Here is a 24,284-nt window from a genome sequence, read left to right as displayed (position 1 = left end):
CCCCAGCGCCAAGGTCCGGCCCCAGGGGCACCGCTCCAGGGCAGGCCCCGCTCCCCGGGCCCCTCCGGTCCCGCTCGGTCCCCTCACGGCCGCCCCGCCCGCCCATCGCCGCGGCCCCGGGCCCCGCACGGCCCCTGCAACGCCGGGAGTTCATTTCATAAGCAAACAAACTGCGAGTTAATTCATTCTCCCATGCGCTAATCCAGCCTTGTTTCCATGATCCCTCGCAAGCAAACCCCGCAGGCTCCTCAGCCACACAAAATGGGAGACAAGCGGAAGGCTGGGCTGCTCCACAGAGCTCGCGGCTGTGCGGGCAAAATACTCTGTTCGAGTCTGAGGAGCGACCAGCACAGACACCGCCTTTGTTACAAACCCATTTAAATCACTCCCCTCTGCATGTTCCCTCTACACAATGCCAACTCAGCATTCGGGGTTACAGCAAATCAAAGCAGCCACAACTCGGTAAACCAAGTACAACAGTAGCCCTTCATGCGAGTCTGTAAGTTGTAATTTACCGGGGGAACTGTTATTAATTTTTATGCATTTCAATAAAAACTTGTACACAGGACAATCTGCAGCCCCGCTCACAATTGCAAGTTAAAAAAAAAAAAAAAAGGAGTGTAGAATGTATTTCGGTTGATTTAAGTGGTAACATTTGGGATCCAAAACCAGAAAACCAGTGAAGTATTTTAGGCAACTGAATAAAAACTAGACAAATCATGGGCACTGATGACACACGAGTGCCTGTAGGAGAACCGAGAGTGACACGTGGGGAGAGGACAACCTTTGTCCTGTTAACATCGGTTCTGCAGCTCACACTTCAGTTTGATTACTCATTTGGAGCACCTGGCAATGAAAGCTTTTGAGAACTGGAAAATAAAAATACCAGTCTTGCTCTGGGTCTTTAAAACATGCACCTTTCAAGCCAAACTAGCTGGTCGATTTGGCTGTGGTCATTAACACCATTTTAACTAAGGGGTGCATAATTAAGACAATGAAAAGGGCTTTGGAATCAAGATTTTTACACTTCAGACAACTCAAAGTTGTTCAGTGGGAGCATAATCTCTGTAGAGAAACACCCAGTCTGGAAGGGTTTGAGCAAGAGCAGAGGTTGGTGTAGGCAAAGCTGCCTAAACTGCCCTTTGGTGCTTCTCCGACAGCAGGCACAGGGCACAAAGAGGGAGATCACCAGTCTTCTTAGATTCCTGTTATACCTGAAAAAACCCTGTGACTTAAGGATTGAGTTTCATCCTTAACTAAATTTCCAGGCCTTTTATTTATTTATTTTTAATCAGTTCAGGCTGTTCTTTTTCCATTGTATTACAATGACAAATAAAAAGCAGCTTGAATAAGAACAAAAAGTATTACTTCTTAACTTTTCAATAATACATGAAATAAAATACAAATCAACTTCAAAGGCCAGTTAGCAAATATTTGATGAGTTTGAGATATTAAAAATCTATTTGAATAAGTCTAATGGCCAGCCCAGCTAAAAAGAAAACAAGACCATTCAGAGCAAGCAGGAAATGAAGTCAACTAGAGTTGTAAAATAAATCTGGCTCAAAAATTAAGCAAATGTTAAAATAAAACCATGCCTGGTTACACTAATTACATAAAAAGGAGTTAAATTACTCATTTCCTAGCTCCTTCTGCCAAGATCATCATCTTCAAGGGAAATTAAATTTATTTTTTTCCTTTTTTTTTTAAGAGCAAAAATGTTTTGTGTTAAGATCCCACACTCCCTCAACAAGGAAGTTTCATTTACTGCTGAATTCCAACGAACATTTCTTGACCCTATGTCAAACAAAACATCAAAAATAGGTAATCATAGGTAATCACCCTTATCAATGTTGACATTTCTCACTGTTAGCCCAATACTAATTATTTTCCTAAAATTTACTGGAGGTCATCTAAAGAAAAGTAGTATTTAAATCCTGGATGGAGTCTAGACTTTATAGTTCAGTTAGCTCTGTGTCAAGTTCTCTGCTCTTCCACATTTACTACTTAAAAATACCCCGACCTAAGAGTGAAGAATAGTTTGAAATTAATTGGTTATTGCAGAAGAATTACCCCTCATACTTGGGGGCATTGCTGCAATGCAGTCAGCACTAATAACCACTCGGTCTGCTCTGCAGCCAGATGTGCCAACCTCTGCTCTGGACCTATCTCAGGACTCCATCCTAAGTCATGCTGAGTTCCTGCAATTGCAAATGATGTCAAAGGGCACTCTTTGGGGACTGGGCAAGGCCACAACAGGATGCCTTCTGTTGCAGCCAATTATTCTGATGTAACAAAATTAAGGTTAATCCAAGAAATTCTTCAGCTGACTCACTTTTCAAGCCAAAACTGATCTGGAAGCTTGTTTCACCCAGTGAGGATGAAATGTACAATCAAGTATTTTTTTGATTTGGACTAATCTAAGTTTATTTCTAACAGACAACAAACATCTGCCAGTCAAATCATTAGATGATAAATCAAGTCTATATTACATCTGAGTCACACAACCACATTAAACTTGAGAAAATCAAGGAACCTTGGTCCATTCTGGAGAGTCATTTTCCGCTTTCAACTATTTTAATGTAAACTGAGTTGATAAAATATTTATCACAGCTTAGTTAAAAGAGAAACTGAGATTTTTATATACATTTTGTCCCTATCTGCATTTGACTGTGTCTGGCTGAGCAGTATAGGAAGGTTCCTCAAGTCAGAGAACAAGTTTGTCACTGCAGTTTCAGTCACTCACTTTACCCCAGAGCATCAAGACCAGGGAGAAAAAAGCTTTCTTTTGTATGCCTAAATTTCAGTCTATCCCAGAAGATGGTAGAATTTTAACAACATTCTTTAAATATTAAATCTCAGTCAGTATTAAGAAAAAAATCTACAGTACTTATGTATCACTTCCTTCATTACTAAAAGCAACTGTGAACTTGTATAGAAACCTAAAGTTGGATGTGCATTTGGAAAGTCCCCCCTCCCCACAGCCCCCAAACACACACAGCTTCTAGAAAGTCCCTGGTTCTTTTTGATGTTTACTGCAGTGGTCCCGAAATTAATATAAATGGATGTGTGACGTGCGAATGGGAGAGCCTGGAACTAATTCTGTTTTATAGAATACAAACCCTTCAGCAATTGGGGTACCTAATTATTTTGATGATAGGTGAAATTTTGCCTTGATCACACAGTACCCAGCTGTGAATCTGTTTTATAACAGAAAATTTCACAGCATGTAACTGGTCTTTAAAATTACGCTGTAAACATGCAAACACATGGCACCACTAAAACAAGCATGTTTTTAAAAGCTCTTTTTCCTTTAAGCATTTTTGAGAGGGGAGGAATGAAAAGGAAGAAAAAGGGAAGTGAGCAATGCTACAAATAGATTCGTTTACTGTGTAATGCTTTTAGCATATTTCTGATCTATAAAAAACTCAACTGCATTTTTTCAGAACAGTTCGCATTTTTAAAGAAACTAAAAGAGATGGATTGAATTATTTCACTCTTCTTGGGGATTAATCTAAAAGTTGTTTCCTTTCCATTGTTACTTACACTACAGCTGTGCTCAAACTCCTTTTCATTTATAAAAAAAAGTTTAAATTTTGAGCCTGCGCACACTATGGTTCCACATTCCAACAGCTTCCTCCCAGTCCTCCGCCAGCATCTGCTATTGAAGACTAGTTCCAATTTACAATAAACAGCTTTTCCAGACCAGAACACTTGAAATTCAGTCCTTCTTGACTGCTTTTCCCATTCAATCTCCCTATTCACCATTTCAAGGAGAAAACGGTTCTGCCAATTATTACACATCTGGAAAAAATGCATGTATAAGCTGAAACGCTCTCAGCAGAAAGTTTCAGCTTTCTGCATATGGTCACAGCAGGATTTTATGGGCCACTGACCAGGCCAAAGTCTAAGTTTTCCCATCTTTTTCCTCTCCCTCATTTCTGTCCACCCCCACCCCAACAGTCTAATTGGAAACCCATAGCAGGTGCAAGCTGTCTGCCATCTTTTCCTCCAGTGGAATCTCGAGTGGTTTCTTCCTGGTAAATATTAGTCTTACAGCCCAGTTTTAACTCACTAGGCTCTGTGATAACTTAAAATGCATCAGCTGTAACTGCTTTGCATAAATATGTTTAAGAGCATCATTACCATGGCTGCTTGTCTGTTGGCTGTTACAAGGCTGGATGCTCCATAGTTGGAGTTCAGGCTCCCAATTGGCCCATTGTGGGATGGTCCCAATAAACTGTGAATATCTCCATGGCCACCTGACAGGCTTGTTGAAGGCCCCACAGCGTGATTTCGTAGAACATGGATGGCATCATCCAGTCTGTCCAAGCGATCCTCCATCCGGGACTGCTGTTGGGATGCAAGAGGGACAGGAACAGCCATTACTGGATAAAGCTGCAGGCTCCTTACGGTGTAACAGATTCTACCTCAGAGATATTAAAGGCAGAAGATGAAATGTAGTATCAAAATAGTATCAGAGAGCACCTACCAGCACTACAAACAAACAGGAAAAAGAAAATATTATCCGGAGATTTTTGCTCGAGATAGCATTCATTCCACAAATAGGTGGCAGCTTTAAGAGTGAAGCTTATTATAAGGTTAATGCTACTCAGCTGCTATTACATGGCATGAACAAGAAAAAAAGAATTGCTACAAAATAAGCTATCTAATGCAGGCCAGAATGATCACAAAATCAGCCTCACCACTTTGGAAACAATTAAGAGAGGCAGTGGCTTTTTGAGAACCTGTATTACAAAAAGAACTGGACAAAACTTTAAGTTATCATTTTTTAAAATGGATCTTCAAACGGATTTGATATTTCAGAAATAAAAGCGAGTTCTTTGTGTTACTGTAGAAAAGTTTGTCTTAAAATTACTTTCCTTTCAAAGGAAGACCAAAAAAAAAAACAACTCCAAAGCAAAACCAATTCTGACACTGCAGCTCTCTAGAAACTGAAAGAGCAGGATGTTGAAGTAAAAAGATGGGTCATACACTACTCTAATTTAAGTTTTTAATGGGGAATCCGAAGGAAGCGTTAATTGAAACACAAAAAGGCACCATCTAAAGTGAAATAGTACCTCACAGACATCCTTTAAGAAGGACATTGCATCTTGCAAATGCTCGTGAAGTTGCTGTTCAACTCGATTTTTCTGGCAAAGTCAAGACAGAACAGGAAGCAAAGCACAGGTTAAGATTAATTCAAAAAAGAGGTGAGGAAACAGCTGATGTGCATGTCAGCAATAAATTGTTAGTCAAGTTAATGCAACAGAGATCTGATTATATTAAGATAAGAAAAGGCTAATATTTAACACTGCAGTTATGCTAGGATTGTAAGATGTATATAACAATTATATTTAATTGCAAAAATACTGAAGAAAAGAAATCTGATTTAACTTATGTTTTATTCTTGTTAGACAGAAAAAAAGAAATTACATCTGTGGAAACTAGAAATATTAAACAGGTAATCAAAACCTTCCCTCAAATTTTCCCCCTTTCCTTCCCGATGCTGTATCATAAATGTAAGTAGGAAGTCAGTAACTTAAATCCTCTGCTGAATCCTCAAAAGAAGAAAATTTACAATGCTGCAGATTACTGCCTGTGTGTTTTTCTGTAAGATGTTTTATTAATGAATGAACATTCCTCAATAACAAACAATAATTGCAAATAAAATGTATTAATATTTTAATAACGATGTAATGCAAACAAGCCCGAGAGACAACCATTTGAGGGAGAGAGAGGGAAGGACAAGCAAATGCGGAGGCATGAAGTCTTTATCTTTCTCCAGACTGAACTTTAGATAAGAATTAGCTATGGATTTGTGAAAAGGTACCAGAATCTCATAACAGCGCTTTAGCACCAGCTGTCCTCAGCACAGAAGCCTGATGCCCAAGGAACAGATGGTGAAAGACACACCCTGCACGTCTTATATTGTTCAACTGAACAGGCCATTTGTTAGCAAAGAATTCATTTGTAATGCTATCCTACTGTTTCCTTTAATGATATGCAGGATTTATACAAAACCAAGCCTTCAACTCTTAAGCAAAAAGTACTATGTTGCTTTCAACAATTCTTACCAAGGAGTGTAGAGAGTTTTCATAGTTGGGAGATGAGGGGGCTTGTCCTCCACTCCTGGACCACTGACTGGCACCTGCCAAAATTGTCTAGGTTAGTGCACAGGTTCACACAGCAGAAGTGGGAAGCAGAGGCACAGTGGATCTCAACATAATTAAACCCAACATATTCTGCATAAAGGTAAGCTGGCATATGGGTATACAAAGGAGGACAAATTCCTTCATTCTGCCTTACTGAGAGATAATTTTCATATCCTGGCATCTGTAGGGTTGGACAGACACACTGTCAAGGACAAAGCAGTGACACCTTCCAAGTACTTCAACATTAAAAACGTGGACTAAGCACCCACACCCTGTACCTGAAATACCTGCCTTCTCCCTGTGTCACCTGCTGAATTCTGTTCACTACATGTAGGTGTATCTTTAACAGTGTTAAGATAAACAGCAAACATATTTAGAGAGATCAAATACACACCAAATTAAGGATAACTGGAAAACCATTTTTATGACACCTGTCTACTAAACAAGAAAATTTAAAACTAGATCTAAAAGCTTCCTTTATCTTGTCTAGTTCTACACTACACCATTTTAGATGATAATGCATTCCAAGTTTAGAAGAGTAAAAATACACCTAAGTTATTCTCATTTGTTATTTCAGATACATTTAAAGTAGAACAGCAGCTTAAAGTCATTGATTGTGCAACAAATCAACAATTAAATCCATATTACCTATACACTGCAAATTCAAATACATATCCATTCTAGTCTGACATAAATATACCTAATTACCATGTAAATTTTAAAAATAATTAGATGTGAAATGCAATAACTAATAAAGCAGTACTTTTAACACAAAGCATGAAGTAGTACAACATGCATTTTTCTCACCAACTAATAATGCATCTTTTATAAAGATACTACATGAAATTCTATGGCCATTAGAGACAGCTTCCTTTCAGCCATACAAATGTAATAATAAAGCAATTACATTAATAAATTATGGACATACAATCCAAAGCAGCTCATTAAAGGAAGAGCCTGTGGGCTTGTTCTTTCAATAACAGCCAGGGCTGTACGTCTGGAAAACTGGGAAAAGCTTTAATAACATTACAGTTCCTTTGTTCAGAGAGCTGCAAGTAGTTACCTTTTAAAGACAAGGTTTTATTTAACAAAAAGAGAACAGCTTGCATAGCTATTAAAATACCTAAATATTTCATTTCTAATTAAAAAATAATAATAAAAATCTCCTATTCCATAAAAGTCCAGAGCTGCCATAATTGTGCTGGAATTCTCTTTTAAAACATAAGGAGTTCAGTGAGTAAGTTTATAATTACCAATTTTCACTTCACACAGTTATTCTGGGTCTGGATCTGTAGTCTCCTTCTGCATTATTTTCATTCCTGAACTTGGGAATTACGTTTGGAGTCCCAGTTATTTTGCAAAGCATTAATGAAACAACCTGAGAGTATTTTGGCTCAGCAAAACGTAAGTTTTTATCTAGTCAAAAGTCCATTTTTAGAGACAAGAGGGTGGGCAGGAGCTCTCACTGGGACACAGCTGAGTGTGCTGCTTCCTGCAGGCCGGCACCTGGGCATCGGAGAGCAAACACACAGAGAGCCTGTGCCCCTCGCCAGACACCTTCCTTTGGGTTTCCCACATGGAAGCAGGGGCTGTTTCTGCAGCAGAACAAAACTCCGAGTGGGACTGTGAGCCAAAAGGCAAAGAGGGGAGGGAATAACCAACTCCTCCTCTCCGAGGCCCAGCCCAAGTGCAACCTGCGGTTTGCAGCCACACCTCGGCCCGGCGGGGCTCTTTCCGAGCGGTGGCACTGTGGCACTGTGGCACTGGGCCTCCCTGTCTGCGCAGGTTGCCAGATGGCACCGATTTCCTGCTTGCCTCATTCCACTCCCCCTCCTAGAAGTTTGTGCATGAAATCCACCAATTATGTTAAAAAGCATCCTGGCACCACGAGCCCTGCAATTAACAACTGCAGCTTTTAGTGCAGCACCAACATAGCAGCATGAAAAACACAAATAAGCCAGGCAAGTGTTAGGATTTACAGGGGTCACCGACAGCAATCACTGTAGTATTGTTCCCACTCTGAGTCTCCCCAACACTAATCCTCTGGCTCCCCTTTCAAACACATACTGAGAGCCACAGAGGGCTGGCTTTGCATCCTCAGAACCCACCAAACCCTTCTGAATACCTCTGATCCTGGGAGAAGGATTCTTAAAATACCAAGGCTCCCACCATTCAGATCCCTATATAAACTTCACATATGTATACACATACAAGCATTAAAACTATGCAAGGAGCTCAGCTCTGGGCATGTTTATGTAAAATTAGAAATTAAATGAGGGCAGGGAAGATGAGAGACACACTATTGTCTCATAATACTTGGGGGTTTTCATCAAGTTGTTCTTCAAGCTTTTACTTAACTATGTCATTAATCCTCATTCAGCAACCCAACAGCCCAACAGTTCAGTCACAGGATCATGAACCCCAACATCTCCTGATGTTCCTGTCTCTCAGTGCTTTCCCTGGTAAACAGAGCACTCCTACTGTAATTTACAATTAAAGGATGGCTAAATTATGACGTAGTCAAATCTGCAATACTAAGAATGCCAACTAAACAAATACCTGACTGCAAAAGGGGAAAGTGACAATGAAGGCTAAAATGTTCCAAAATATATCATTTTAGTACACATAAAGCATTTGTTTTATCTGCAATAACTTTTTGGGTCAAGACGGAAAATGGCTACCAGGAGTATAAATAGCAATAAATGCAGTAGTAATTACTTCACATTGTGCTTCACTGTGTTCTTAGTGACTCATCTGGGAATAAAGATAAAAGTCCAGATTCATAAATGAAGGTAATTAACTACTGGAGCAATTTACCACAGGCTTGATAAATTCTATATCACTGAAATTAAAGGGGGTGGGAGGGTATAAATGTGAAGCAGATGCTAAGTTTGAGCCTGAGAAGGATTTCAGCATTATTTGCTTATATCTACTATTGTCTTAGCCATCAGAATCCAGAATAAGGAACACAAATCAAAGTGTGAATTTTGGAGAGTTTCACATTTGACACAGGTTGCAACAGGCAAAGGTAAAAACAGCAAAGGGAAAACACTGATTTTAGGGACCTCAAATTTGTATTCTAAACCCAGAAATCAGCTAGTGCTTTCATGTTTACCAAATGAGGTGTGGTATCTAATCAGGGAACTCTTGGAAAAAAAACCCTTTGGGATCTTTAAAATTTTAAATACTTTTAAATGTCAGAACTTATTTCTTCCAGCCATAAAATATTTTCAGTATTTGCTTTGATGTTAAAAAGAAAATAATAATAATTTTCTGGTCTGATCTGCCTTTTCAGTACAACAGAATAGGCAAAACGTTTTTTGTCAACTGTAATCACTAAATCAAAAATCCCATTAATCCCATCATTACTCAATTCAACATGGATTATTCAGTAATAGAAAAGAAATGCCCAAAGCAGCTGCTCAGGTAAGCCATGTCAGATATTCATTAATCCATTATGTCCACAGAAAACCAGAACAGTGTCCATTAAACAGGAGTGAAGTATGAATTATGAAACTTTTGAGTGACATTGCATATATAAATATCCATATTCCCATCCATATGATTGTGACTGCATTTTGCATGTAATACCTCTACTAATTTATTCACCCAAATTACAAAAGTGTTCAGCTAAGCTCATTCTGTACCCTCTTCCCTTTAAGTTAATGTTATTGTTTTATAAAAAGCAAAACACCCTTGCAAAGAGGTGACCAATGGCCAGAAGCCTGCAGGGATATATTAAACAGCAGAGAATGGGGAAACAGACTGTTGTATACACGTTAAATAATTTAACAAATTGCACTATGGGAAAGAACAGGGTTAAAGTTACATCATCTTGCTTGTAATTCTAGTTCTTTGTTAAACAACAAATTTAAGTCAATGGAGCTTTCACAGCCCTCTCTATATGGAGAACAGCTGTTCAACTTTTACTAGACAGCTGAGGCCACAGTGTCTGTGAAAGCTGCACTACCCACTAATAGCTGTAGGCAGCTGCCCACAGTTCATCTCCACACTGGAATGCTGCTTCCCACATTCGCTCTCCAAACACACAAAGCACAGGTGACAGAGGTGGCTGCAACACAGGGCATTTATTTTGAAAAATGCCAGAAATTCTTCTCCCATAGAATGAAAGCATTCATGAAAGATATGAATGAAAAGCTATCTTGTGGAAAAATTGGAGAGTCTCATAGCCTACTATATTTTCATTAGAGGGAACACACATCTGCTGTGTTTGTCACCGAGAGCTGCCGCAGAGTTTTAACATATAGCTTTAAAAGAGAAAAACAACCCAATCAAATCACTCTTATTCCTCCCAAACAGTGCAGATCTGCACAGATATCTTTACAGCTGTGATGGTATATGGTCAGTCAATGCTTTCAAACATTATTTTAAGATGCTAATTTTCAAAGCCAGTTGCCAGGATTTAAGTGAATGCCCATAACAAAATATATTTCAGAATCTGGATTTATAAATCTCAGTTTAGTACAATGGAAAAATAAACAAAATATACAAGTAATTATGCAAGGCAGCTAGTGCTGATTTCACTGTGATTCCAAACAGGACGTCTGCAAAACAACAAACAAGTTACTGGCAAATGACTGGTCTGTACCTGTAAGAGGCGATGGTGATCCAACTGGTGTTGATGGATTTGATGGAAAACTACTGCTGGTATGATCAGGAGAATAAATCTGACAACAGACAAAAGAGACTGTTTATTAGTATATGTTATAATATATGGGGGGGAAAAGCACTTTTAGGATTCCTTTTCATGCTTTAATTGTCACTCTCGGTTCTGGATCAACAAAAAACCCAGTTTGATCCTTCAATCACAGCTCTGCTTTATTACACTCAAGGCTCTAAAACTGTCCAGAGAACTTTCATTTTCAAGCAGCTGTCCAAATAAGCACAGCCTGTATTTGATAGGGACACAAGTATAAGTGACCTTCCTTCTAATTCAACAGCAGCAGAAATTACAGCCTTTCTGTCACTGAAGGGGAATGATATAAGTAAGAGTTCACAGTACACAGATAATTAATTATATCAAACAAACCTTCAGGAAAATGCCAATGAATAATGACTTCCTAAACTTTAGAGAGAGAAAAGATTTTAGCAGTCAACACATGTTATCTTCTAAAAATTAATCTTTCACAAGAGAAAATATCAAGAAACCGTTCAAATTCTTTTTATTGGTACCCACCAAACAAAAAACCACCTAAAATTCTGTTCCTTTTGCAATGTATTGCAGCATGCTACATGTATTGTAACGTTTCTCTCTTATTTCTGGATCAGTTGGCCCCTTGAGATACTAACCTTCAACTTACAACAATTCTTTCCCTGCTATTAATGAAATTAAAAACTATTGATAAACGCAAAAGACATAATGCTTAAAACGCAAAAGACATAATGCTTAAAAGCTTTAATCAAAAATTAAAATCCCAAGACCCTGGGAAAATTCATTTTATGAAGGGAATTGAATAGATTTAGAGGCTGACTGTGGGCTTCAGAACATATTTTTATAGGTCATCGGTTCAAACCTGTTTTACTTGAGCAGAGACCAGGATTTGTTAGTCATCAGATGGCAGTCAAAAAAATCTTCACTGGCAGTGTGGTTGATGTCTCTTCACACAGACAATATGACATTTCAGCATTTAGCTGACAATAAACTGGGACTTCATTAAGTTCCATATTGTATTTTTTGAACTGACAAAACCAGGACTTGATAGACCACATGCTCCTTCCTGGTCTATCCTACTTTTCCATTAGAAAAGACCATCGGTTCCCTAATGGAAATGCCTCCTCCTTTTCATACATGCTAGAAAGAAAATATATTTAGAAGAACAAACTACCTCAGACTACTGGAGGAAATTCATGCATTGTACATCAGTATAAAAATAAGTCTTGGGTGTCAGTATAAGAACTGTAGAGAGTTCTAGACAGATAAGATACAGAAAATTAAAATAACATCAAAGAAAGGCCATGAAGCTTCAAAGCAAACTGCTTGTTTTCCACCACTCTACCTGCCAGTTTTATTTTGCTGTACTTTTTAAGAGGGAAAATCTCTAGTCTAGCAAAGCCACGACTAAAACATGGGTCAGAATTCATTCTCATGCAGTCCCTGGCCGCTGTGCTGTTAAATGACCAATGATGAACAACCCTGACACCTTCTGCCAGGCTTAAACGGTAACATGACTCATTTTACTGCAACAAATGAGACTCCTCCTCCTATCAGTCATGGTCCATTCCAATCAGCGGGGTGCCAATATGCCAGGGTCTAATGAAAAGGCTCTTAGACAAAAGCTGCACAATTGAGAGCCTGCAGAGCCAAACCTCAGAGCTGTTAGTCCAATTTTTTAAACACTACAGTGTACATTTCAGTTAGGCTTTGTTATGTTAATGTTATTGAGTCTAAAGCAACAAAGAAACTTAATTCATGAATTACTTTTAGAAGTCAACTTCCCTACATTTTCTTTTCTTTTGTGAAGGGACCAGTGGCTATTTAACTACCGAGACGGTACAAAGGCCTTTACCCCAGTGCTGAGGTAGGAATCAAAACATAAGTTATCACAAAGAGGTCTGATATAATCAACAAAGTTAAACAGTCCTCCTGTTTGATCTCCTCTAAATTAAAGACCAAGTGTTTTGATTTGGCATTAGGCAATGAAATAAACCAGATGTTTCTCCTGCCATATAACCCTCCATGGGCACAATCTTAAAGGGTTATTGTTTGGCAAATGTTCAGGGAAACACATTAGAAATGGCACGAATACCCAGATTTTCTTTTCTTTCTATCTATACTAGTTCATTATCCAAACTAATGCATAATCCACAGGGCTTTGGGAACTTTGTGTAAATACTTTCATGTACAATTCTCTTTCTTGCCTACCCTGAGATTAAGACCACAATTATCCAGGCTTAAACCTAAAATAAAAGAACCTTTGCAAATGTATTATCTGGCCTTACATGTTTAATCACATACTATTCTGTATGGTCTTTAATACCTAAACTGAAGAACAAATGTCGTATCCTCTGATGTTTCGCACATGAAAGGCCTATTGTCAGATGTACATCAACAGAATTTTAGAACTAGAAATTCCTCTCAACAGTTGCAGCGGCAGCATTTAAAATCCCAACAGAGAGGAACAGAGTGTCATCTTAAGAGGGGGAAAAAAAAAAGGCAAGACAATTGCAGTATTTGAACAAAACTTTGTTCAAACAGAAGAATATTCTTGATTTACTAGCCATCAGAATTCATGTGTGCCAGCTTCACCTGCAGGAGAGCCCACCTCCCTCCTCTGCACAGCCCCGAGCTGTGCTCCCTGCTGAAGGAGCCCGAGGAGTGTGCGGGGTGCGCGTGGTGCGGGGGAAGCAGATGGATGAGGCGAGGGATTTGAAGTGTGCAGACTATGGCATGCACTGATAGAGCAGATGGAATGCATCACCATCAGCTATGACAGAAATGATTTATGGAATGACCTGGCTGCTCCTGCCAAGCAACAACACGGGATGACAGAAACAAGTTTCTATGACAACCAGGGCCCACCCACCAGTTAGATTAAACATTTCTGCCCTGACTTCCACTCGCAATATATTTAGAGTTTTTCCTCAAAACATCAGCCTGGCTTTCTCAGCTAGTGACTTGGACAAAAATACCTGAAGGGACGAGAAAACCATTTAGAAAAGGAAAGCAGTGGAAAATGTCACAAAGTCCTGCAGGTCTAACTGGTCAGTGCGTCAGACTTACAACAAAATTTTGTTCCAGCTGCGGAACAGCAGACACCCAAATACATCTGCAGAGAAACAGCCAGCAGTATGTAAGCACTGCTATTTCTAGGAGTCAAAACGATCCCTGTTCTTTTCTGACAGGTCTCAAACAGACAACAAGAGAGTGTTAACTGCCCTCTGGACTCCAGAATTGTTATCTACTTGCTGAATCCCCAAAAGCAACAGGGACATTTTTCTCCTCAAAGCCGGCAGGTCAGAGTTCTCCTCCCCAATATGGACATTACAGACATTATCAGATCTGGTAATCTTCTAACATATGACCCTCTGAGGGATGCAAGGGTAACAGGAGCTGCATGGATATGCACATTTGCATTCACTGGTATGAGGTGAGGGATGCAGAACCCAACGCAGGAATGGTCATTCAGGGCTGCAAAGGAGTCATTTCTACCCTTTAGATCAGACTTAGTCTCCCTCTTTCCTCCGTACAGGAAATAAAAAAGTGCTTCCCCAGCCACCATTCCCAACCCTGAAATTTCTGCTACTCTTTTCTAAAAAGTACATCTGATTGTATTAATGAAAAAATAATTGCTGTATGCATGCATATGGAAACAGAGCTTACAGCAGACTGAAGATAATTGCCATGTTTCAAATTATTCCAGCAAGAGTTAAGAGTTTAAATTTACGCATATACAACATTTTAAAGGCTGTTCCATAAAATACAGCTATACAACAGACCATTCAAAACCTCTCAGTTTTATAAGGCCACTAAGAAAACATTTTAAACCTTGAGGCAGGAACTGCTCTAAGAGTAACATTAAAAATATTTGGCTTTAAATAGAACACTACAGAAAAAAATTAAAAATAAATCCCTTAACTTTTTATGATTATCTTTTACTTTGTCTAACCAACTTTTTAAACTGCATCTGCCCTAAATTTTTTGATCACCTGAAGAAAAAGGAAATCTGAGTGACTCTTCTACAAATAAATGCATTTTTCATTTGCTTTTAAAAAGGCATTTTTCTAGTATATGAAATTGTATCGTAGTACATTGTTTTAAGTTCATACATGGAAACTCCTGATTTGATATTATAAAATCAATGATGCATAAATAATGGATGCAGTGATCTAAATATGTGTTTCAGATCTGAATATTCTAACTGCTACTTACAGATGCCAATGCCTTTCCAAGTGCATCACCTGTCTGTGAGCTTCCAGCACCATTTCCTCTGTTTCCTGTAATGTGGAAAGCAAACCCAACACTTATTTTTAAAGCTGAAATTTTATTTACTTTTATTATTTTATTCATCACATAAAGTTAAGCAACCACTTTTTAAATGGATTTTCTGAGGAAGTCAGTGTCAATAGAATCAGTTCTCATTAGACTTAAAAATTTAATTAAAACAATTAGATTTACATTTAGATGGTCTCCTCTTTAAAGTCAAACACAGTATCACCGTGATAACTTAAGAACCAACAAGTGAAAGCAGTTAAAAAAAGACAAATTATTTTCTAGGATCACAGTCTAATTTTAATGAAATGTGAAAAGAAAAATCAAAATCAGGAAATTACATTATTGCAGCTTATTTCTAAACTGTTATCACTAAAGTGCTGCATGTTTAATTAATTCTTAAAGCCAAATTCACAGAATAGTTCCTTGTGTGCCTCCCTGCTCCCCCTGCTCTAATTCCCAGTGTTGTACTCTCATCTTTATTTTAAAATGTCCCTGAAAAGCTCTTATCCACCACGCTTTCTGTCATCCCTGCTCTTAGTTGCATGTCAGCAGCTTTGCGTGCCCTTTTGCTCCACACACCATTAAGCCAAGAGGAAGTCTGAAGCCCTGCCAATTGGAAACACAGAGAGGAACTGAATCCTCCGAAATATCTGCTTTGCTGGAGAAGACAGATCCTTTAAAAGCAAATCCTCTTTCTCCAATTATCAACTTCTAAAGCCGAAAAAAAAATGTATTTAACATGAATGTAAGCAATTCACGTCAGAAACCCAAACAACGCAACGCTTGTTGTTGCAACTTTGCGGCAAACTTGCATTTTCCAGCCTGAATTTCCCATGCAGATTCATTAACCGGGTTCCATTTGAAGATCTTCGTGTAAAATATGTTCCCAACTCAAAGTCAATACAGTCCCCCTAACTAAGTGCAAATCACATCGAACTGGTAAGGGGCATCCACGACATTTGATTTTTACTGTAGTATCTTAAAAGGTGCAACTATGTGCAAGGCACAGCTGATCAGCCTGTGTTTCATGCTCCCTAGGTGAGCACAGAGGAGACTAAACCAGCCACCATCCTGGCTACTCAGTAATCTCTAAAACAGTTAAGGGAGGAATTTACGATGCACTTTATCGAGCTCCCCAAAGGAACAGCCTTCCTGCCTTTCTCTGGCAGTGCTTTGGTGACACAGCAGCTCTGAAACCTTTAACACCAGCACTACCTCAATGGACACGTGCATGCACTGAACTACAGAAGGAGAACTGCTGTTAGGTCAGATGGATGCAATCCCTGAGCATAGGATTGCCTGGGAAAGCAAGTAAACCAGTACTCTTAAGCTGACTGAGAAATGGTTTGCCTGACCTCAGCCATCCTGAGGACAGAAATATCACAGTGGTGAATCTCCCCTGATCTACAAGCAGGCCATAACTTAAACCTCACTAATTTTGTGTGTCATGGAGCCCTAAATTTCATTGTCTTGTAAAATGAAAGGGAAAAAAAAAAGTCAGGAAGAACATTTTACCCAGAATATTATCTGATCCATTGACAGGTGGAGTGTGTGAGGCAGCTACATAAGGTGAACTGCTGGTACTGCCACGGTGGAAGCTGGACATTGGAGGAAGACTGGCATTTATATCTGTAGGTGAGACTGAATGCGGGGGATAGCTCTGGAAAGAAGAGAAACAGGGATAAGACATTAAGTAGTCCTTAAATAAATGTTGATAGTTTAACACACCAAATATACAACACCCACTTCTTTATTACAGAAGGAAGGGACTCATCCATCCTCTGAACAGACCACTACACAGCCACAGATTTTTATTTATACAACAGACATAACTAAAAGGACATAAATCTAATACACGAAGTTTGAGATTTCCAACGACTGGGCTTTTAAGTGACACACAAGAGCAGCAAACAAGAAGTTAATTCTTGTAAGTTAGATCTCCATACACAAGTCTAAACAGATTAATCCGTGCTGTGTGTCTTACCAGACGGTCATGTGTGTGCAGGCTGCCGTAACTGCCGGACTGGGACATGTGGGAAGAGGAGCCTCCCAGCATCCCACCATAGCCAGGCTGGCTCATGCCATTGGATGAACTCCAGAGGTCAGAAGAATTGTGGGTCCCATCTTTTTTTAAAATATTTTTTAATTAAAAAAAGAAAAACAAGAAAAATACATTTAATGAAGAAGGGTACTTGATTTTTCTTTTCCTTTACAAAATTATTTTAAACAAATACAGTATTCAGCTACTGAGACTAACATCAGCAGGGAAATCGTGACCAGTTTACACTGTAACTTCTATTTTCATGCCATCACCACTGTTGCTATATTTATTAAAAAAAAAAAACAACGAACAAAAAACCAACAGAGGCTTTATAGCTGAAATATAATCCAACCACAGCTGAGAAAATACCAAGCACTTCTGCTAATTACACAGACCTTCAGTAAGGCCAGATTTAAATCAAGAGGGTTGATAAAAATTCCAGACTGAAAGAAATAATAAAAAATGAGGTGGAGGGATAAGAAGTTTGGCTCAACAGAACTCATCATAAACATTCCGAGCAAAACATCTATTTACCTAAAACAAGCAATTTATAGTCTAAAATAAATTAGCACCACAAAAATATAAAACCATTCCATGCTAGTAGATTTAAGTAACTGAAATGACTACATTACATAAGCCTGTGTGTCAGTGCAGTTTCCCTTCTGTAGCACCGACTGAAGTGCTCTGTGAATTCCCGCCCTGAGAACTGAGCTTTCAGTGTGCTCCAAACCCTCCTCAGCCTGCAGCACAGGCTAATTGTGTGACGTGAGGCTGAGGAAATGGATTCTGCTCTTGTTTTGTTCAGTGCAACCCCCTTTTTTCTGTCATGCTGGATATACAAGCTTTTGAGAACTCAAGACTGTTAGCTGATATTGTACAGTCAAATTCCAGAACAGTCAAGAAGCCCCCACCTCATTTTTCTCTATCACTCCAGAGCGCTGCTCTGAAGGCCCTACAAATCAAAGGATGGGAATTCTGTCCATCTGGCCTGCTCTGTAATCCCCTTAAATTTCAGTCAGCAATTAATGTCATGAGAAAAACTTTACATCAACGGACAGTTCCCTTCATCTAACTGTTTTAAAAGTATATAAAACTCATTCACAGGCTCTAGCACAATATGCTCCCTTTACACATCTTCATTCACTCAGCAGAACAGTGACTGCAAAGTTCTGCCTAAAGGACAAGAGACATCTACCCATATATCTAAAGTCATTTTACCCACCTTGCATAAAGAAAGTGCTAGCAAACATACTGCTTGGTGGCTTAGGAGATGGGTAACTCGGAGATTCTCTGTTGAAATCATCAGAACTCGGGGATGGTGCGTACACCTAAATATTGGAGAGCAATAAAAGCACGTTAGTAATAACTGGGTGTCGTGCATTAAAAAAACCCCATAACAGCACACAGACACAGATAGAAAGCACAAATAAAAAAAGAACAGTGTAGCAAGCCACAGCATTTGTTGCCCTTGTTTTATTTGCTTTTTAGCAAGTTGCCACAGTACAGAGGAACTACAGTAGAATGATCCTAACAACACACTTTCTGGTGTGCCAACTCAGCCAGGTGGCCTGATAAAAGCTGAATGCTGATTTCGCTTTCTAAGTGCACGACTCGCACAGACTTGTTGCTCAAGATAAAAAAAGCAAGATAAAACAACTGGGCCCAAAACAAATTTTATTTTAAAACAACTGTATGCCTGTTTGAATATTTAATTAGCTGGCATCCCAACAATCAGAAAGAAAAAAAAACCATCCAGTGACAAATGGAGAGGTTTTAATGCAACCATTGTGTCATCCATTCAGAAGCTTGCACACCCTTGGATGGCCATCAGAAATATATGCATGCAAGTGCTGAGGAATAATCTCAGAACTGCAACATGGAGCACATAATTTTCACACTGGCCTGGCATTAAAGAAAAGCAGCATCATTGTATTTTTCCATGTAACACCACAGTGGAATGGCCATTCTCAACTTGAAAACAATGAATTTTCTTTTCAAGTTAAAAACTGTAAGATGCCAAGTAAGCACAATGATTAGAAGTGTTTCACTGCAGCAACTTTAAGAAATATAAAGTATATTCAGGAATAAGTTAAGTAAAACTAGCAAAGCCAACATTCAGAGTCAAGGATTCTACCCATAGTCAGTTGTTCTAATCTATACTCCTTCTTAATACCAGTATTTTGGTCAATATACTGAATATTGCGATGATTAGTGTGTATTGCCTTTTTTAAATTCAGTTTAACATAAATAGCAGCGAAGAATATAAATATATAACACTGAAACTGAAGCATCTCTTTGCTATGAAGTAAAAAATATGGTATTTTTATTTTTAACCGTTTGCTTTACTTGCTAAACACATGACTTCATAAATGTATATACGAAGAACAATTTTAAAACTTTAAAGCTTATATAATGCAACTTGCAAAGTGCACTAGGCTCCAAAATTCAAGAGGGAATATTTTGATCCCTTCCTATGCGCATCCAGGCACACGAATGTTTGCCCGGCATTCACATCCCTCCCTTGTCTTTCGGGGATGTTGTTTACCAAGCAAGAGAAGGGCCACGAAAACCAAGCCGGCCAACAAAAAAGCCTAAGTTCCCTAAAAAAGCCCCATTGTCCTCCCGGAGGGTGACTATTCTGATAGGGATATTCAGAAAGTGAAGTGGGCAAGGCCTGCCCCATTTGCATACCAATACCCCTCCTCCCCGCTCCCAAGCGCTTTTCCAGCCCGCTGCTGTCGGAACAAATGGCCGGGCATGTGCCTGCAGCCAGCGCGCTCTCACAGCCCGGGGATCGGGCACTGCTTTCGGCTCGCTTTGCACACACAGCTCCGGCACAGCCTCCCCCAGCCAGCACCAGGGATCGGGACAAGGGCAGGGGCACCGAGCCAGGGCACGGCTGTCGGGGCGAGCCCGCGATGGGAGCGGCGGCAGGTAAAGGCACACCTGGGCAGGAGGCAAGGGCAAAGCTCACGACTTTCAGCTGTGCGCTCGTTAAACGTTGTTTCTTCATCAAAACGAATGAAACATTTTCAGGGAAGAAAGCTTTTCGGAAAGTATTTTTTTTTCAGTATTTTACTCGAACTTTTTCAGTTTATGGAGTAATTGTGAAATAGAGATGCTTCCCAGGCCTGAGTGACAGAATGACAATACGTTCTGAGCAGTGTTCGCAGTACATATGTATTTACTCTATATGATGAATGCACGTATATTCCATGCCCGAGACATATTTTAACAGAAATGTCACTCTGTCAAATTGTAAATACTTGCACTCCTAAGACTGCAAACATATTAGGCAAAACTGGGCCTAATTTACAAGTTCTCTGTTGTGCAGAATAACACAGCATATGCTATAGCTGATGGATAATCTATCACTGTCACAGGACAGCAGTGGAAACAAAGCTTTATGACATTTAGCACCGCCATGGAGATGTTCTGATTAATGCCAAGTCACCTACAATGACGAATTATACTTCTCTTAAACTGCAACGTTATCAATGAGATTTGTAAATAAAAGCTTCAGACTGAAATTTTAACATTTTACATAATTGGGCGATTTATAAAAACCGATTAAACACTATCTCAAAAAGGGGATTAAACTCAAAAACTCCTGCAAATATATCATTTACAGATACAAATGTACAAGCCATTAACATAATAAAAATGTTACGAATTATATAAACGTAAAAGAGGCCCTTCCAAACAGCTACATGAAAGTCCTAGCACAGACACATAACTTCATATAGTTCCTGCTTGTTTTGGTATCTTAACTATAGCTTGCAAAAACATAGCTGCAATGTTATGAAGCTGCACTTGTGCCAGTCTAGATTTTTCAGATCAAAGGGTTCTTGCGGCAAAACACAACTGATGTGGTCTCAAAGACTTCATTAACTCCAGATGTGGGGAAATAGCCAGCCAATTCCACAAAAGGAGCGAGTCTCTTTTAGTTACAATCAGAACTACCCACAAATTAAAACCAGGCCTCTGATGTCATCTGATCACCTGCAGATGAGCGCCAGGTTTTTTCTGGTTAATGACCTAATCATAATTTTTATGTTGTGTTACTACAAACAAGATTTAAAAGCAAAGGAGAAATTTTACTAAAATTAACCCCAACACCACGAATGCAAAGTCCAAAATAAGAAAGCTGACCAAAAAAAAAGATGAAATGTTATTTTCAAGTCGGGAAGCGATGTATCGGGCAACTGGTTTGTTCACTCTGAATGCCCCACATGCACTGGGACCCCTATCCAGGCAAACACAGCCCCTGTGGCTGCTGGCCCACAGGAGGCTGGCATGGTCTGCATCCCACTTAAAGGGCTTTCTCTTCTGCAACAGCTGAGTAAGGCAGTTATAAATATGACGTGGCTGCTCAAGACGGCCTCTTTTAGCTATTAAACTGATAACACTGACATCCAGGAGGCATCAAACCAGTTTTTCCTGGCTGACATTCCCACTTAGACAGGGAATACTGTTAAAAGGTCAGCCTGTTTGCAGAGTCTCCTTGGAGAGGGCTGTCTCTAGCAGGTAGAAGAGGAGCCCATCTTATAACCCCCTCTAACACACTGCGCCCAAAGGCATCGAATGTGTCTCCAGGCTGACAAGCAAAACACTCCCTGGTTATGAATGGGAAATTCCCTTCCGATAAACTCAAGCCAAAACCAGTTTTTCACATGACTTATCAAGTCATGGACTCGACTTTTTTGGAGCTGTGCTAATATCTACATCAATCCTAACACTGCAGTGCTCCCGAAGGTGGATGGCCTCCGCTGAGGGAAGCAGGACAAACGAGTTGCTGAGGAATCAAGTCAGAGACCCACATCAGTCTCTCCTGCACCCTGAACTGGTTTATGTTTCTCCAGTGGGAAAGGCAGGAGGATGACAAGCAGAATTTCTTTTTGAGGGGTAGTGATGTGGGCTGACTTCAGACCAGAGCTCAGAAGACATCAGTTGTACGACATCAGGTTTAAGCAAAACAAAATCATCATCCTGAAATCTGCCCTGGTGATTACCACAGGTAATGAACACTACTGGAAAAGCTACACGGACCTAATGGATCTAGAAAATTTCAAAGTATTACACAGTGTGCTTCTGTTTACTAATAGCAGTGCCAATAACATCAACACTAATTTGAAGATCTGGGTTTACCAAATTTTATGCTAAGTAAAACTTCCAAGTTGCATTCTATAAATGCATTTAATAAACGTAACACTTGGAGTCCTCCTGTTGGCATCCATCCTCTCAGGCAATTTTCCTGTAATACGTTTCAAATTCTTAAATATTTATCAATGTTTAATATTAATGTTAAAAGCAGATTAAAAAAATAGCAATGAAGCAACTAAACTTACTTCCGATGCGCTCACGCAATCTCAAGACCAAGGCTCCCATCACATACGATGTTTATGAAATTATGAATGTTACTCATTTAAGCACAGTTATTAGCAATTCTTGGAAGTTCAGGAAAATATTTATCAAGCTGTTTGAGACAGAGAATTTTTTGAAACCAGTAAAGATGAATAACCTATTCTGTAGCCTGTAAACTCTGCTAAGTAGCCTATCTACATTCCATCAGCATCAGTCATGCACTAAGCAAGTGTGCACTGATGAATGATTTGTACATGTGGCAAAATTTTACAGGGTATTATCTACAGGTTTGGTAGCAAAAGCTACTTTTGCTGAAAGGTGGCTCTAGGAAAAGGAAACTTGTTTTCATGTTTGCTGTATTTCTGACAAAACCATACACACTAAAACTTCAGGAATGAAGAACAGTAACGGAGTTTTCCATACTCCTCTTTACAGCAAGACAGAAGCTGCCATAAAAAACCAAACCAAACCCAAGACCCAGCCTAAATACTTGTTCAGCTGATATTTAAGCAAGATGATCAAATGAAGAGCCCTGGTATACAAGTTCAGTATAACCATATCCTCAACCACACTTTTGTGTCCAATGCCAGGTGTAAAGGTTCATACATTTAAAAAGCTCTTCCCACCATCCAGAAGGATAATAAAACACTCCTTTAAGAGAACAGATTCTTCTCTGCAAAGTCAACCACAGTTTTTAAGGATGGTATAAAATTCAAACTTCTTAAAGTAGCTAAATTGAATTCCATCTTAAATAAATGTTTATGCAGTTTAGGCATGCTATACATGCCTATTTGGGTATTTTTGAAATGCAGAATCCCACTGCAATGCTGCATAGCAGTACCAGCAGTACTTCCTAGCTTCTTCCCCAGGAAATGACAACTATAAAGTCACGTTAGAAAGTGATAGGCAAACCTAGCAAAAATCTTAAAATCAGTATATAGAAACCTTCTGGTCTGGTCTTTTGATTTTTTTTATTTTTTTTTTTTTTCAATTTGTAGTGTAAACTAGAGAGGGGAGGAAAAAGAAGGTAATGCAGCAGGAACAACATTAGAAATATATACTTATATAGTGCTGAAAGATTCTTTTTGTGTTTTATTTGCTAAGCAAAATCTCCCCCACATTCTTCAAATCACACTGTCAAAAGAGGACACATACAACTATGTCTTCAAAAATTCCTGATTAAATTCAGATTTTCAGGAAACAAAAAACAGAGAAGTTGAAAGCACTCTTGCCTGTTTCTTAACCTGCTCCCTGTATTTCAGAAGGCTGTTTTAGCTGTGAGAGGAATCCCCACCACCAGCACTGTTCACAGGCAGATGCAGTGGTAGATACAGGCCATCTTTTGCATGTTTCTCTCTCCTCTGAACTCAGAGCACTCTGTTTCTGTACCTCCACCACAGACTGTTCTATTCCTACAGACTTCGACAGGCACCTGATTATGAAAGCAAAGGCACTGAGCAAACGGGGGCTGTTCCTCTTTGGGGCTCACATTTGGAGAAATATAGATCTGTCCCCCCCAGCACCTGATCCCAGCTCGAGCTGCTGTCATTTGCCCAAGGAAATGGACATAACCTTCACTTGAGAGCATTAATAAAGCTTGTTGCAGACAAGACACCCTTCTGGCAGGGGACCACTGCTCAGCAGATTGGCAGTTCAACCCAATGGAGTGGAGCAGGGAAAACTCTCTGGGGCTGGTGCATTGTAACTCATCATTTTATAGTGGGATGGGGAGGGGACAGAGAAGGGCGAGGAACAGACAAAAAATAAAAATCCA

General features: G+C 39.4%; 1 protein-coding gene across 14 annotated transcripts in view; it reads right to left on the bottom strand.

The window, feature by feature from the left end:
• Positions 1-24,284, bottom strand: part of TCF12 (transcription factor 12) — a 163,431-nt gene that overhangs the window by 12,392 nt on the left and 126,755 nt on the right. For 8 of the 14 annotated variants that reach the window (XM_018069793.2, XM_029958706.1, XM_018069794.3 and 5 more), the window contains 8 exons: positions 18,369-18,474; positions 17,090-17,229; positions 16,621-16,765; positions 15,043-15,107; positions 10,762-10,840; positions 6,075-6,148; positions 5,079-5,150; positions 4,144-4,350 (listed from right to left, as the gene is read on the bottom strand). In XM_018069793.2, coding sequence (XP_017925282.1) covers positions 4,144-4,350; positions 5,079-5,150; positions 6,075-6,148; positions 10,762-10,840; positions 15,043-15,107; positions 16,621-16,765; positions 17,090-17,229; positions 18,369-18,474 — 888 coding nt within the window. The remainder of the gene's footprint in view (positions 1-4,143; positions 4,351-5,078; positions 5,151-6,074; positions 6,149-10,761; positions 10,841-15,042; positions 15,108-16,620; positions 16,766-17,089; positions 17,230-18,368; positions 18,475-24,284) is intronic. The other 6 variants (XM_029958709.1, XM_029958707.1, XM_018069805.2 and 3 more) reach the window with 3 other exon arrangements.

This window comes from Manacus vitellinus, unplaced genomic scaffold (genome assembly GCF_001715985.3).
Source record: "Manacus vitellinus isolate BGI_N305 unplaced genomic scaffold, ASM171598v3 scaffold_16_pilon, whole genome shotgun sequence".
NCBI classification, from domain to species: Eukaryota; Metazoa; Chordata; class Aves; order Passeriformes; family Pipridae; genus Manacus; species Manacus vitellinus.
Note: the sequence above shows the minus strand (reverse complement) of the source record. Positions and strands in the feature narration are given on the sequence as shown.